This window comes from Oncorhynchus mykiss, chromosome 25 (genome assembly GCF_057628025.1).
Source record: "Oncorhynchus mykiss isolate SJ-2025 chromosome 25, ASM5762802v1, whole genome shotgun sequence".
Classification (NCBI taxonomy): Eukaryota; Metazoa; Chordata; class Actinopteri; order Salmoniformes; family Salmonidae; genus Oncorhynchus; species Oncorhynchus mykiss.
Window position 1 is genome coordinate 69,438,103 of NC_143046.1, and position 13,754 is coordinate 69,451,856.

The 13,754-nt window shown below is 47.1% G+C and overlaps 1 protein-coding gene across 50 annotated transcripts in view; it reads right to left on the bottom strand.

Annotated features, from left to right (window-relative positions):
• Positions 1 to 13,754, bottom strand: part of LOC110505645 (MAP/microtubule affinity-regulating kinase 3) — a 37,221-nt gene that overhangs the window by 6,525 nt on the left and 16,942 nt on the right. For 14 of the 50 annotated variants that reach the window (XR_016492002.1, XM_090220873.1, XM_090220878.1 and 11 more), the window contains 10 exons: positions 11,358 to 11,423; positions 7,117 to 7,187; positions 6,097 to 6,153; positions 5,238 to 5,474; positions 4,959 to 5,099; positions 3,567 to 3,666; positions 2,333 to 2,445; positions 2,086 to 2,233; positions 1,768 to 1,970; positions 1,541 to 1,644 (listed from right to left, as the gene is read on the bottom strand). Coding sequence is in view for 48 of the 50 variants with exons in the window: in XM_090220873.1 (XP_090076999.1) it covers positions 1,541 to 1,644; positions 1,768 to 1,970; positions 2,086 to 2,233; positions 2,333 to 2,445; positions 3,567 to 3,666; positions 4,959 to 5,099; positions 5,238 to 5,474; positions 6,097 to 6,153; positions 7,117 to 7,187; positions 11,358 to 11,423 (1,240 nt within the window). In the remaining 2 variants the exon portion in view is untranslated. Of the gene's footprint in view, positions 1 to 1,540; positions 1,666 to 1,767; positions 1,971 to 2,085; positions 2,234 to 2,332; positions 2,446 to 3,566; positions 3,667 to 4,958; positions 5,100 to 5,237; positions 5,475 to 6,096; positions 6,154 to 7,116; positions 7,188 to 11,357; positions 11,424 to 13,754 lie in introns of all 50 variants that reach the window. The other 36 variants (XM_090220876.1, XM_090220871.1, XM_090220892.1 and 33 more) reach the window with 7 other exon arrangements.

Sequence of the window (13,754 nt, forward strand, 5' to 3'; positions counted from 1 at the left end):
GACGGGGGGGAAGTAGAGAAGCGACGGTGAGGAAGTAGAGAAGCGACGGGGGGAAGTAGAGAAGCGACGGGGGGAAGTAGAGAAGCGACGGGGGGGAAGTAGAGAAGCGGTGGTGAGGAAGTAGAGAAGCGACGGGGGGAAGTAGAGAAGCGACGGGGGAAGTAGAGAAGCGACGGTGAGGAAGTAGAGAAGCGACGGGGGGGAAGTAGAGAAGCGACGGGGGGGAAGTAGAGAAGCGACGGGGGGGAAGTAGAGAAGCGACGGGGGGAAGTAGAGATGCGACGGGGGGAAGTAGAGAAGCGACGGGGGGGAAGTAGAGAAGCGACGGTGAGGAAGTAGAGAAGCGACGGGGGGAAGTAGAGAAGCGACGGGGGGGAAGTAGAGAAGCGGTGGTGAGGAAGTAGAGAAGCGGTGGTGAGGAAGTAGAGAAGCGGTGGTGAGGAAGTAGAGAAGTGATGGGGGGAAGTAGAGAAGCGGCGGGGGAAGTAGAGAAGCGATGGTGAGGAAGTAGAGAAGCGACGGTGAGGAAGTAGAGAAGCGGTGGTGAGGAAGTAGAGAAGCGACGGTGAGGAAGTAGAGAAGCGACGGGGGGGAAGTAGAGAAGCGACGGTGAGGAAGTAGAGAAGCGATGGTGAGGAAGTAGAGAAGCGACGGTGAGGAAGTAGAGAAGCGACGGGGGGAAGTAGAGAAGCGGTGGTGAGGAAGTAAAGAAGCGACGGTGAGGAAGTAGAGAAGCGACGGTGAGGAAGTAGAGAAGCGACGGGGGGGAAGTAGAGAAGCGACGGGGGGAAGTTGAGAAGCGATGGTGAGGAAGTAGAGAAGCGATGGTGAGGAAGTAGAGAAGCGATGGTGAGGAAGTAGAGAAGCGACGGGGGGGAAGTAGAGAAGCGACGGGGGGAAGTAGAGAAGCGACTGTGAGGAAGTAGAGAAGCGACGGGGGGAAGTAGAGAAGCGACGGGGGGAAGTAGAGAAGCGATGGGGGGAAGTAGAGAAGCGATGGGGGGGAAGTAGAGAAGCGACGGGGGGAAGTAGAGAAGCGACGGGGGGGAAGTAGAGAAGCGACGGGGGGAAGTAGAGAAGCGACGGGGGGAAGTAGAGAAGCGACGGGGGGGAAGTAGAGAAGCGACGGGGGGGAAGTAGAGAAGCGACGGGGGGGAAGTAGAGAAGCGATGGGGGGAAGTAGAGAAGCGACGGGGGGAAGTAGAGAAGCGACGGGGGGGAAGTAGAGAAGCGGTGGTGAGGAAGTAGAGAAGCGGTGGTGAGGAAGTAGAGAAGCGGTGGGGGGAAGTAGAGAAGCGGTGGTGAGGAAGTAGAGAAGCGATGGGGGGGAAGTAGAAGAAGAGCACAACATTGAGGATATTTCTCCCCTGGAGGCCTGGTCTTGTTTTTCTTCAATAAATTCTCTCAATATTAACAGTATTGATACACATAGTTCCCTCCTCTGTGCCCCTGGGGGGAGGAACAGTGAAGGTGCTGTGTTGAATGCTGATTCCATGTGGAAAACACGGGGAACACAGTCAAATTGTAGCCTGTTCCTTACCTGTTCTCCTTCCCATTGGGAATGACAGAGAGACAGTCCATAGCGTTCCTGTCGCTGCACACATACGTGTTTCTCCTCGTCATCCCGTCAGAGCCAGTGTTATTCTGCAGGGTGGAACAGAAACTCTGAAATCACAAATCATCAAATCGGAATGGAGGATTCATCCCCACTCCAAGTGTAAGAATATGTTATACAATTGATAATGGGATGGAATAGCAGACACTCACGTTGGGAACAGTGGGAACCCCCTTCCTGCCATTGGGAATATCAGCCTTGTTGGGGTTGTTGGCGTTCCCCAGCAAGGGGCTGGGTGGGGGGACACAGCGCCCCCCGGGGACACTGCGCCCTCCCTCCTCTTTGATGTTGTTTTCGGCCGTGCTGGTCTGACTCCTCTTAGGGTGTCCTGAACCTGGGGGAACATTCTGACCCACTGGAGAAGAGAGAGAAAACGAGGAAGAGAGGAAATGGTAGAGCTGAAACACATTTGTCAAAGATGAGAATTCCCTCTAAATGGTTGTTAATGACTGACTGATAGAGTGTCTCACCCTGATCACTGTAGCGTCTCTGTTTCTGGTTGGAGGAGACGCTCCGCTGGACTTTGAGGTGTGAGGGGGACTGGCCATTGAGCTCGCTGGTGGGCCGGGGTTTAGCCAGGGACAGGTTGCTGCTGGAGGTTGAAACACTGGGCTCCAGCTAGGTCAAAGGTTACACACACACACACACATTAAAAAGATTAGACACTAATGGATATACTAAGCACTAGACCACAACTATCCATAGTGTTGCTCTGACCTCAGAAGACTTCCTCCCCAGCAGTAGGTAGGTGGCAGTGATCTCGTCATACTTCATCTTGGCCAGAGACTCCTGGATCTCCTCTGGAGAGAAGCCCATCCCCACCATTACATCTGGAACAGTACAGAGACATGAGTTCACATATACAGCCCTGGCCTCCACAAGCATTGTCAACAACTGTCTTATTTTAAGGGACCTTTCATTTAAATGAATTGACCCCAATCCTGCAGCCCAAAATGGCTGCCATAATACCAGAAAGGTCTTTATTCGCCAGTATCAGCAACCCACATCCTTAGTGTGTTCTACATAGATATAAACAATTCATAAGCAATTATGCACACTTGCTCCTCTGACTCATTTAAAGCAAACATATTAGATCTTCCTTTTTCACCATAACGACAAGAGATCTTTCACCACTTAATAAATGTAGCAGCAACCTCATCATGCGAGTGAGTCATTGCATTCTAGCTCAGGTGTCATCACCCGGCCCCCCTCCTCCCTCTCGCCCCATCCGTCAGCAGGAGGACAGGTGATGCAAGCAGCACAGCGGGAGTGGAAGTGATTGGTTGGGAGGCAGAGGAAGATGGGGAGTGATTACACCCCCACTGCGCTACTTGCATCACATTGAGAGGAGCATGCCAGGTGGGGAAGCTCCCGGAGCGGCAGTTCCACCAGACATCAGCTCCCTCTATCCATCTGTGCTCCACAATCAATGTGTTCAGGCAGATCAGGCTTCACCAAACCCAGAGGAGTCAGTGCTTCTCCACTGGGTGAATGAGATGGGGAACGCCCTGAAACGTGACCTCTCCACTAGACTACAGAGCCCTCAGTGAAACATGTGCTCCATTTCATCTCTCCCTCCCGCCCGCTCTCTTTCTCTCTGTGCTAGGTGACTGGCAGCTCCCTCTAACCAACGTGCTCTGACAGAGATCCCAGCTGCTGTTATGCAATACCCCCACACTCCAGAGGACATCTTTCAGCATGTACACCCTCTCTCCCCCTCCCTCTACCCCTTAGTGCTTTTATCCAGGCCAAGATGTGGAGGTTCTCTCTGTCTCGTGTCTCTCCCTCTCGGAGGCTCCTGCAGAAGTAGTTTTTATGCTGCGTTTTATCTTTTCCTTTTGAAAACTGTAAAGTGCTTAAATACTGAGAGCGATTATGTTGCAGTGCTGCTGCCTACACACGTTAGAGTTTGTGAAGCTCAAAAACAAGAGTCGTGTTCTCCTCTTAGTACCTATTCTCTTCTGATCTGCGATGTCCTGTTCTGGTTCTATGAAAGGCTTGAGCTCGTCGTCCTCCGATCCCGCATTGATCCAGCGGTCTTTCATGATTTGCTGAAATAAAATGTTAAAAAAAAGAGTCCTCATAGAACAGGGTCCTTTTACTACAGGGTCCTATCCTCATGATCACAGGGTGGGTGGGGGGGGGTTATTTTCTTAAATCCACTTAAAGGTTCACTTATTTCACCTCATTGCACTCAAAAAACAAATTGAATTGTGATTTCCCCTAAAAATAAGAATTGGAAAAGAGATTTGATTTGAATCAATGCTACACTGTTTGAAAGCTGAATCGTCATTTAAAGTCAGTCTAATCTAATTCTCAAACAAACTCACCAATCAATTGGGCGGTCGTGTACGATGGGTTTACAAGATAATGATAATAGGAAATGTTCAACCACGAGGCCGATATCTGTTCTAAATTACATCTTTAGATGCAGGACTGTATGTAATCTGAACTTCTAGTGAGAAGAGGGATGAGGATGGATATGAGCACACAATGTGAACATACAGAAACCAAGACAACTATGTGCTGTGCCTGCATTTCGCTCTGCCTAAAACTCAGAAAACAAGAAAGATAAAAACAAGAGGGGCGGCATCTGCTCAATTATGTATTGTGCCAACAGAGGAGAGAAAGAGAATGGAGAATATATAATCAGCACAAAAAGAGAGCAGTGTGATGAGTGTTGAGCAGATGCCGGCCCAAGGAATGGAGAGGTGGATGGATGGACAGATGGCAGGCAGGCGGATGGACAGATGGCAGGCAGACGGATGGACAGATGGCAGGCAGACGGATGGACAGATGGCAGGCAGGCGGATGGACAGATGGCAGGCAGACGGATGGACAGATGGCAGGCAGGCGGATGGACAGATGGCAGGCAGGCGGATGGGCAGATGGCAGGCAGGCGGATGGACAGATGGCAGGCAGGCAGGCGGATGGACAGATGGCAGGCAGGCAGGCGGATGGACAGATGGCAGGCAGGCAGGCGGATGGACAGATGGCAGGCAGGCAGGCGGATGGACAGATGGCAGGCAGGCAGGCGGATGGACAGATGGCAGGCAGGCAGGCGGATGGACAGATGGCAGGCAGGCGGATGGGCAGATGGCAGGCAGGCCGATGGACAGATGGCAGGCAGGCCGATGGACAGATGGCAGGCAGGCGGATGGAGAGATGGCAGGCAGGCGGATGGAGAGATGGCAGGCAGGCCGATGGAGAGATGGCAGACAGGCCGATGGAGAGATGGCAGGCAGGCGGATGGAGAGATGGCAGGCAGGCGGAGGGACAGATTGCAGGCAGGCGAATCGACAGATGGCAGATGGATGGAGAGAATAAAGTCTTGAATATTTACATTTTCGCTGTCCTCCCTCACCTCGAGAGTCCCCCGCTTGGCCGGGTTGAGCACCAGGAAGCGCTTGAGGAGGTTCTCGCAGTCTGTGGACATGTAGAAGGGGATACGATATTTCCCCCTCAGAACCCTCTCCCTAAGCTCCTACAGAGAGACGGACAGGGAGAAAGAGTGAGTGAGGACATCTTATCTCAAGTTTTACCCCTATGTTTCACTGACTATGAATCTCCCACAGACAAAGGAACTGAGTATGGAAGTATTTCTATGAGTCTTACTACATACCTTAAGGTTCTGCCCATCGAAGGGCAGAGAGCCGCTGACCAGTGTGTAGAGGATGACCCCCAGGCTCCAGACGTCCACCTCGGGCCCATCGTACTTCTTCCCCTGAAACAGCTCCGGGGCGGCGTAGGGTGGGGAGCCACAGAACGTGTCCAGCTTGTTCCCCATGGTGAACTCATTACTAAAGCCAAAGTCCGCTATCTTAATGTTCATGTCTGCATCCAGCAGCAGGTTCTCTGCCTAGAGACACAGGAGGGGAATTGGAGAAGAATGGGGTGATGAGGTGAGAGATGGCTGGGACGTCAGATTGAAAGACAGAGGTAACAGACTACCTAGGCCACAGGTAAAAGCATAACACATTTGAATAACCCACAAAGATCCATGCTGACAGTAGAGTTCCAATCAGAGGTAGAGATGTCAAAAGGCACAACAAATATCTACTGATCCCTCCACAGAAAACCCCCTCACAAAACAAAGTGCTCTACAAGTCAAAGTAAGTGTCAAACACACAGGGGGAGACAGCTGCTTTCTGCTCTTACATCTCAGTCCTCATGGATCATTCATGAAGCTCTACAGCGTAAACACTGTATGGACACGCTGCTGATGGAAAGGAGATGGGAGCTCTGAACAGAGTAACTCCCACTGAGGTCGACCCCCTCACGCTAACCAAGATAAAAATACAGGAGCATCAATATTTATTCTACATGTGGCAGCATAAATGGAATGGAATTTTAAGTGAGTATGTGGTGCAATGGAGAACATGTGAGCATGGAAAAGCACCGCCTTTGGCCACTTTAGTTCACCCCCCCCCCCCCCCCCCCCCCCACACACACACATACACCCACCCTCACTGGGTCCTTACCTTCAGGTCTCTATGAACAATGTGCTTCTGGTGGCAGTACTGCACAGCAGAAACGATCTACAGAGAAACACACATACAGAGTGATACAGTTAGTCTTCCACCTGGCACAGTTTTCACACCTCCCGTAGGTGAAGGAAATGGAGAGGAGATGTGGAGTACAACCACCCTGGGTGAAGGATATGGAGAGGAGATGTGGTGTACAACCACCCTGGGTGAAGGATATGGAGAGGAGATGTGGTGTACAACCCCCCTGGGTGAAGGATGTGGAGAGGAGATGTGGTGTACAACCCCCCTGGGTGAAGGATATGGAGAGGAGATGTGGTTTACAACCCCCCTGGGTGAAGGATATGGAGAGGAGATGTGGTGTACAACCACCCTGGGTGAAGGATGTGGAGAGGAGATGTGGTGTACAACCCCCCTGGGTGAAGGATGTGGTGAGGAGATGTGGTGTACAACCCCCCTGGGTGAAGGATGTGGTGAGGAGATGTGGTGTACAACCCCCCCTAGGTGAGGGATATGGTGAGGAGATGTGGTGTACAACCCCCCTGGGTGAAGGTTGTGGTGAGGAGATGTGGTGTCGAGTGAGAAGACAGATAAAACTAAAAAGAGACCATGTCTAAGAAACAGAGTGTAGACATGAAGCTTGGAGAAAACTGAGTCTCCTCTTCCTGTGTGAGCATCTGCTCGAGGTTTATCAGAGCTCCCAATGAAACTCTGCAGTGAGATGAACCTGCGGTCAGACCAGGGAAGTAGTTAGCTATAGCCTCGACATTGCTGAGTGTGCCTGCCTATCCTCCCACTGCAGAGCGCTGTGTGGAGGCAGCACATCCCCAGTGTATCACTGTCAGTGGGAGAGAGATAAGCGATGAGGGCAGCTCTGTGTTTTGCCATTTCTCATAACTTTACAGTAACAGCAGACTATCCTGGGTGGTTTAGGACACTGACCAATGAGGAATCGGCAGGCAGACAGGCAAGGCAGGGTGAGAATCCAGTACACTGCGGGTAAAGTCCTGTACCTACCTGTCTAAATTTAGCCCTGGCCTCTTTTTCCTTCATCCTTCCGTGTGCAACAAGGTAGTCGAAGACCTCTCCTGCATGAGAAAGAAGACAACAGTACGGATATTAAATTGAAGGCTGTGTATTTCAAAGGGAAAACGGTACGAAAACACTTTGTACATCAAATAAGGTCAAGGTTTAGAGCAGGGCTGTTCAATTCCGGTTCTGGAGGGCCAAAATACTTCCATGTCTTGTTTCTACCTGGTAGTTAATGGCACACACCTGGTGTCCCAAGTCTGAATTAAACCCTTATTAGGAGAGGATGAAAATCAGAAGTGTTTCGGCCCTCCAGGACTGACATTGAACAGCCCTAGTTTAGAGAATAATCCAAATCAAATAAAGAACTACTTTAAAACACAGCATGAGGAGGATGTGAACCTAACTGTTCCTCACGCCTACAGAGAGACACAGAACTCTAATTCCTTTACTGTAGTACTGTCCTGAAGGCACAAGCTTCTGAGTATGGCAACAACATCAGATGCTTTCTTCAGCCCACGCAGCTATGTTGTGTTCTCTCAAACCCGTCCATGCTAAAACGTGACACAGCTCTCTCGTGTGCTAACAGCAGCTGAGAGGTTAGTGGGTGAGAAGGGGGGGTCCAGCATTAACAACTTGCCCCATAAAACCTTTTGTTCTGCATCCCCGAAACCCTCCCACACACAATCAGTGTTGATCTGCGGTGGCAGCAAGTGAGCGTGTGTGCGAAAGAGCGAGCTTGTAGGACTATGTGCGCAAAAGAGAGTCACCAGTGCCCTCCAACTCTGCTCTAAATGCAGTGTGTGTGTCAACACACATTTCAGATTTCCTAGAAGTAGGTTGCAATGTACTGAATATGATATATTTCCTGTAGGGCTGACCCCGTTTTGTTGACTGGTCGTTTGTTTGGTCAATAGGCTTTTGGTTGACTGAGATTTCTTTAGTCGGGCAGTAGTACATAAAAAAATGTTAATGGTGTACAAGACACCTGTCTAATTGGCACCTGCCTGAGTGGACTAATCCATTATAGAGGCCGTGGGGATGGCACAGTCCATCACTCTAAGACATGTGCTACTGAAATTGTATATGGTTATATTACATTGGAACAATGGTGCAACACTAATAAAAATAAGATTTTATAACAGATGTACGCTTTCTCCCACGTTGGATAGCAGTCGCTGTCAGTGGTTCTGAAACACATCAGTGCACTGTTGGCGCCTAGACCATGTTGCTTTGTGCATAATAGCAAAGTTAACCAGCATATTGGTGTTGAGAACAATGCTGTGGAGGCAGCAGCAGAATGAGGAGATGAGAAAAACAGCCTTTTGACTTAATTGTCTAAGAGAAGTAGCCTAACTGTTAAATGTGCCTGGCTTTATAAATCATCAATATATCTACAGAAATAAGACAGATCCTGCTTCTGTTGCCTGTTTGTTTAATAGCCCACTGATTCCATGAGCACCAAGCCTTCGTAAGCACCAAACCCCACACAACATGTCAGGATAAGCAATTTCACAAATTCGTCTGTTTGCTATACTGTAATAAAGGCTTTATCTTGTTTTTCGTTAGAACAGCCTGTCGGGTATTATTTATCATTTATTTAGTGTTACTTACACGGTTCCAAATTGTCGGAAAAATATTCATAATAACCCTCCTTTTTCTTGATCTCATTATTGTTGTGACTATTATTGTTATGATTTTCATTGTTATAATAATAAGTAATGTCATTATCATTAGTAGGCTTAGTATAGCTGCATCGCATAACCGCCATTGAGCTGTAGGCCTAAGAGCGCATCCTGTTTATTCTTAATACTGAAACTTACTTTGGTCTATATATAACTTACAGTACTGTAACAATCAATCACTCATTCATTAATGTCATCACACAGCATGAGTCATTCATGATTTGAAATGCAATCAAGCATTGACCCTTGAATAATTAGCGTGAACAATAAATAAACCGTTCCATTTTGCAGTAATAAAGAAAAAAAAAAAAGTTGTTTACATTGTTCCAAACAGTCAGATAAATTATATTGTAATCTAACAGAACCTGTTTGGCACACATAATATGCACGGAGTGCTTGCTCCTTACCTTACGAGCTAAACTACTTCTATGCTTGCGTCGAGGCAAATAACACTTAAACATGCATGAGAGCACCAGCTGTATCGGAACACTGTGTGATCACCCTCTCCGCAGCCGATGTGAGTATGACCTTTAGACAGGTCAACATTTACAAGGCAGCTGGGCCAGACGGATTACCAGGACGTGTACTGCAAGCATGTGCTGACCAACTGTATTCACTGACATTTTCAACATCTCCCTGTCCGAGTCTGTAATACCAACATGTTTTAAGCAGACTACTATAGTGCCTGTGCCCAAGAACACAAAGGTAACCAGCCTAAATGACTACCAACCCGTAGCACTCACGTCTGTAGCCATGAAGTGCTTTGAAAGGCTGGTCATTGCTCACATCAACACCAGCATCCCAGAAACCCTAGACCCACTCCAATTTGCATACCGCCCCAACAGATCCACAGATGATGCAGTCTCCATTGCACTCCACACTGCCCTTTCCCACCTGGACAAAAGGAACATCTATGTGAGAATGCTATTCATTGACTACAGCTCAGTGTTCAACACCATAGCGCCCTCAAAGCTCATCAATAAGCTAAGGACCCTGGGACTAAACACCTCCCTCTGCAACTGGATCCTGGACTTCCTGACGGGCCGCCCCTAGGTGGTAAGGGTAATAATGACAATTACAACAATACTGAATGAACACTTATTTTAACTTAATATAATACATTAATAAAAATACATTTAGCCTTAAATAAATAATGAAACCTGTTCAATTTGGTTCAAATAATACAAAAACAAAGTGTTGGAGAAGAAAGTAAAAGTGCAATATGTGCCATGTAAAAAAGCTAACTTTTGAGTTCCTTGCTCAGAACAGGAGAACATATGAAAGTTGGTAGTTCCTTTTAACATGAGACTTCAATGTTTCAAGGTAAGAGGTTTTAGGTTGTAGTTAATATAGTATTTATAGGACTATTTCTCTCTATACCATTTGTATTTCATATACCTTTGACTATTGGATGTTCTTATAGGCACTATAGTATTGCCAGTGTAACAGTATAGCTTCCGTCCCTCTCCTCGCCCCTACCTGGGCTCGAACTAGGAACACATCGACAACAGCCACACTCAAAGCAGCGTTACCCATCGCTCCACAAAAGCCGTGGCCCTTGCAGAGCAAGGAGAATAACTAAGTCTCAGAGCAAGTGATGTTTGAAACGCTGTTAGCGCTCACCCCGCTAACTAGCTAGCCATTTCACATCGGTTACACCAGCCATTAGGCTGATAGGCTTGAAGTCATAAACAGCGCTGTGCTTGCGAAGAGCTGCTGGTAAAAATTACAAAAGTGCTGTTTGAATGAATGCTTACGAGCCTGCTGCTGCCTACCATCGCTCAGTCAGACTGCTCTATCAAATCAGACTTAATTATAACATAACACACAGAAATACGAGCCTTTGGTCATTAATATGGTTGAATCCGGAAACTATCATTTTGAAAAAAATTAGTTCGCAATGAGCCAGGCTGCCCAAACTGTTGCATATACCCTGACTCTGCGTGCAATGAACGCAAGAGAAGTGACACAATTTCACCTTAATATTGCCTGCTAAACTGGATTTCTTTTAGCAAAATATGCAGGTTTAAAAATATATACTTCTGTGTATTGATTTCAAGAAAGGCTGTAATTATGTTGCAGCTTTAGCAGCACGAACAGCGCAATAAACACTGTGGTGGTCGCTGCAGCAGGGAGGAGAGAGCGACAATGGATGCTAGTCACACAGTCACTCACTGTAATTTTTTTTTTTAACACATCAAGTCTGAGCCCGGCTCGGCACAATCAAATCAATTGCGGTCAGACTTCCTCTAGTCATGTGTGTCTTAATTATTTTATCAAACAGTGCACTTAACGCATCAGACAAGCTCAGTGAATATACTGTAGTTGATTTGATTAAACACATAGGATTTGTCTACATATGGAAAAATACACTTATGAAAATGTAGACCAATTGATGGGTCGAAAGAACCGAGATGACTCTCGGTCGACCATGATTTTTTTCAGTCGGGGACAGCCCTAGTTTCCTGTATGGCTCTTCACCATGCCCTATGCCATCACAGCAGTTACGGGGGCTGAGAAGCCGAGGCATAACATACTACTCACCTCCACTGGCATACTCCATCACCAGGTACAGCGTCCTCTCTGTCTCGATCACCTCAAACAGCTTGACTATGTAGAAAAGAGAAAGATCTGTCCTTGAATTCAGGCCCACACTCAAAAACAATTAAGAATTTCATCTTTCTGGCTCAACTGTGTAAAAATGGGTGTCCTGGATAGCTGACGGCATTGTCAGGGAGCAGCGGTGTAAATGGATCCTGGTAAGAGAGAGACTCTGTACGCCTGACACTGAAATGCTTTCTGTGTCACTGCGACCCTACTACCTGCCCCGTGAGTTCCCCCAATTGTTTGTTACCGTTGTGTACATTCAACCTAAAGCTAATACAACAAAGGCATCAGAGATGATTTATATGCACCCAAATGTATTTTAGGTGATTTTAACAACTGTACCTTGCAAAGTCCTGCGCACATACCACCAGTATGTGAAATGTCACAATAGGAAAAATAGGACTCTTGACTTGTGCTATGGGACAATACCAAATGCATTTTCTGCCACCACCAGACCACCCCTGGGGACATCAGACCACAATGTGGTCTACCTCAGGCCAACCTACTGTCAGCTCCTGGAGAGGGAGAAACCCACAGTTAAAACTGTCCAGATCTGGAATGACAAGGGCATCACTTGTCTCCAGGGGTGTTTTGACTGTACTATGTGGGAGGTATTCGGTCTCCAGGGGTGTTTTGACTGTACTATGTGGGAGGTATTTGAGGACAGCAGCTCTGATCTTGATGAACTCACAGATGTTGTTTCAGACTATGTAATCTTCTGTGTTGAGTCAGTTGTGCCTACTAAAACCTGTAAAATCTTCCCCAACAATAAGCCTTGGGTATCAAAACATCTAAAATCACTACTTGATAGGAAGAAGGCAGTTTATGCCAAGGGTGATAGACAGGGTTTAAGAGATGTACAATGTGAGATCAAAAGACAGATACAGTGGGGCAAAAAAGTATTAAGTCAGCCACCAATTGTGCAAGTTCTCCCACTTAAAAAGATGAGGCCTGTAATTTTCACCATAGGTACACTTCAACTATGACAGACAAAATGAGAGAAAAAAAAATCTAGAAAATCACATTGTAGGATTTGTAATGAATTTATTTGCAAATTATGGTGGAAAATAAGTATTTGGTCACCTACAAACAAGCAAGATTTCTGGCTCTCACAGACCTGTAACTTCTTCTTTAAGAGGCTCCTCTGTCCTCCACTCGTTACCTGTATTAATGGCACCTGTTTGAACTTGTTATCAGTATAAAAGACACCTGTCCACAACCTCAAACAGTCACACTCCAAACTCCACTATGGCCAAGACCAAAGAGCTGTCAAAGGACACCAGAAACAAAATTGTAGACCTGCACCAGGCTGGGAAGACTGAATCTGCAATACGTAAGCAGCTTGGTTTGAAGAAATCAACTGTGGGAGCAATTATTAGGAAATGGAAGACATACAAGACCACTGATAATCTCCCTCGATCTGGGGCTCCACGCAAGATCTCACCCCGTGGGGTCAAAATGTACACAAGAACGGTGAGCAAAAATCCCAGAACCACACGGGGGGACCTAGTGAATGACCTGCAGAGAGCTGGGACCAAAGTAACAAAGCCTACATTCAGTAACACACTACGCCGCCAGGGACTCAAATCCTGCTTAAGCCAGTACATGTCCAGGCCCGTCTGAAGTTTGCTAGAGAGCATTTGGATGATCCAGAAGAAGATTGGGAGAATGTCATATGGTCAGATGAAACCAAAATATAACTTTTTGGTAAAAACTCAACTCATCGTGTTTGGAGGACAAAGAATGCTAAGTTGCATCCAAAGAACACCATACCTACTGTGAAGCATGGGGGTGGACACATCATGCTTTGGGGCTGTTTTGGGGCAACGAAGGAGTGGCTTCGTAAGAAGCATTTCAAGGTCCTGGAGTGGCCTAGCCAGTCTCCAGATCTCAACCCCATAGAAAATCTTTGGAGGGAGTTGAAAGTCCGTGTTAGCCAGCAACAGCCCCAAAACATTACTGTTCTAGAGGAGATCTGCATGGAGGAATGGGCCAAAATACCAGCAACAGTGTGTGAAAACTTACAGAAAATGTTTGACCTCTGTCATTGCCAACAAAGGGTATATAACAAAGTACTGAGATAAACTTTTGTTATTAACCAAATACTTATTTTCCACCATAATTTGCAAATAAATTCATTACAAATCCTACAATGTGATTTTCTGGATTTTTTTCCTCATTTTGTCTGTCATAGTTGAAGTGTACCTATGATGAAAATTACAGGCCTCTCATCTTTTTAAGTGGGAGAACTTGCACAATTGGTGGCTGACTAAATACTTTTTTGCCCCACTGTACTGGTGAACAAGGAGGCATACAAGCAAAGGGTGGAGAGGA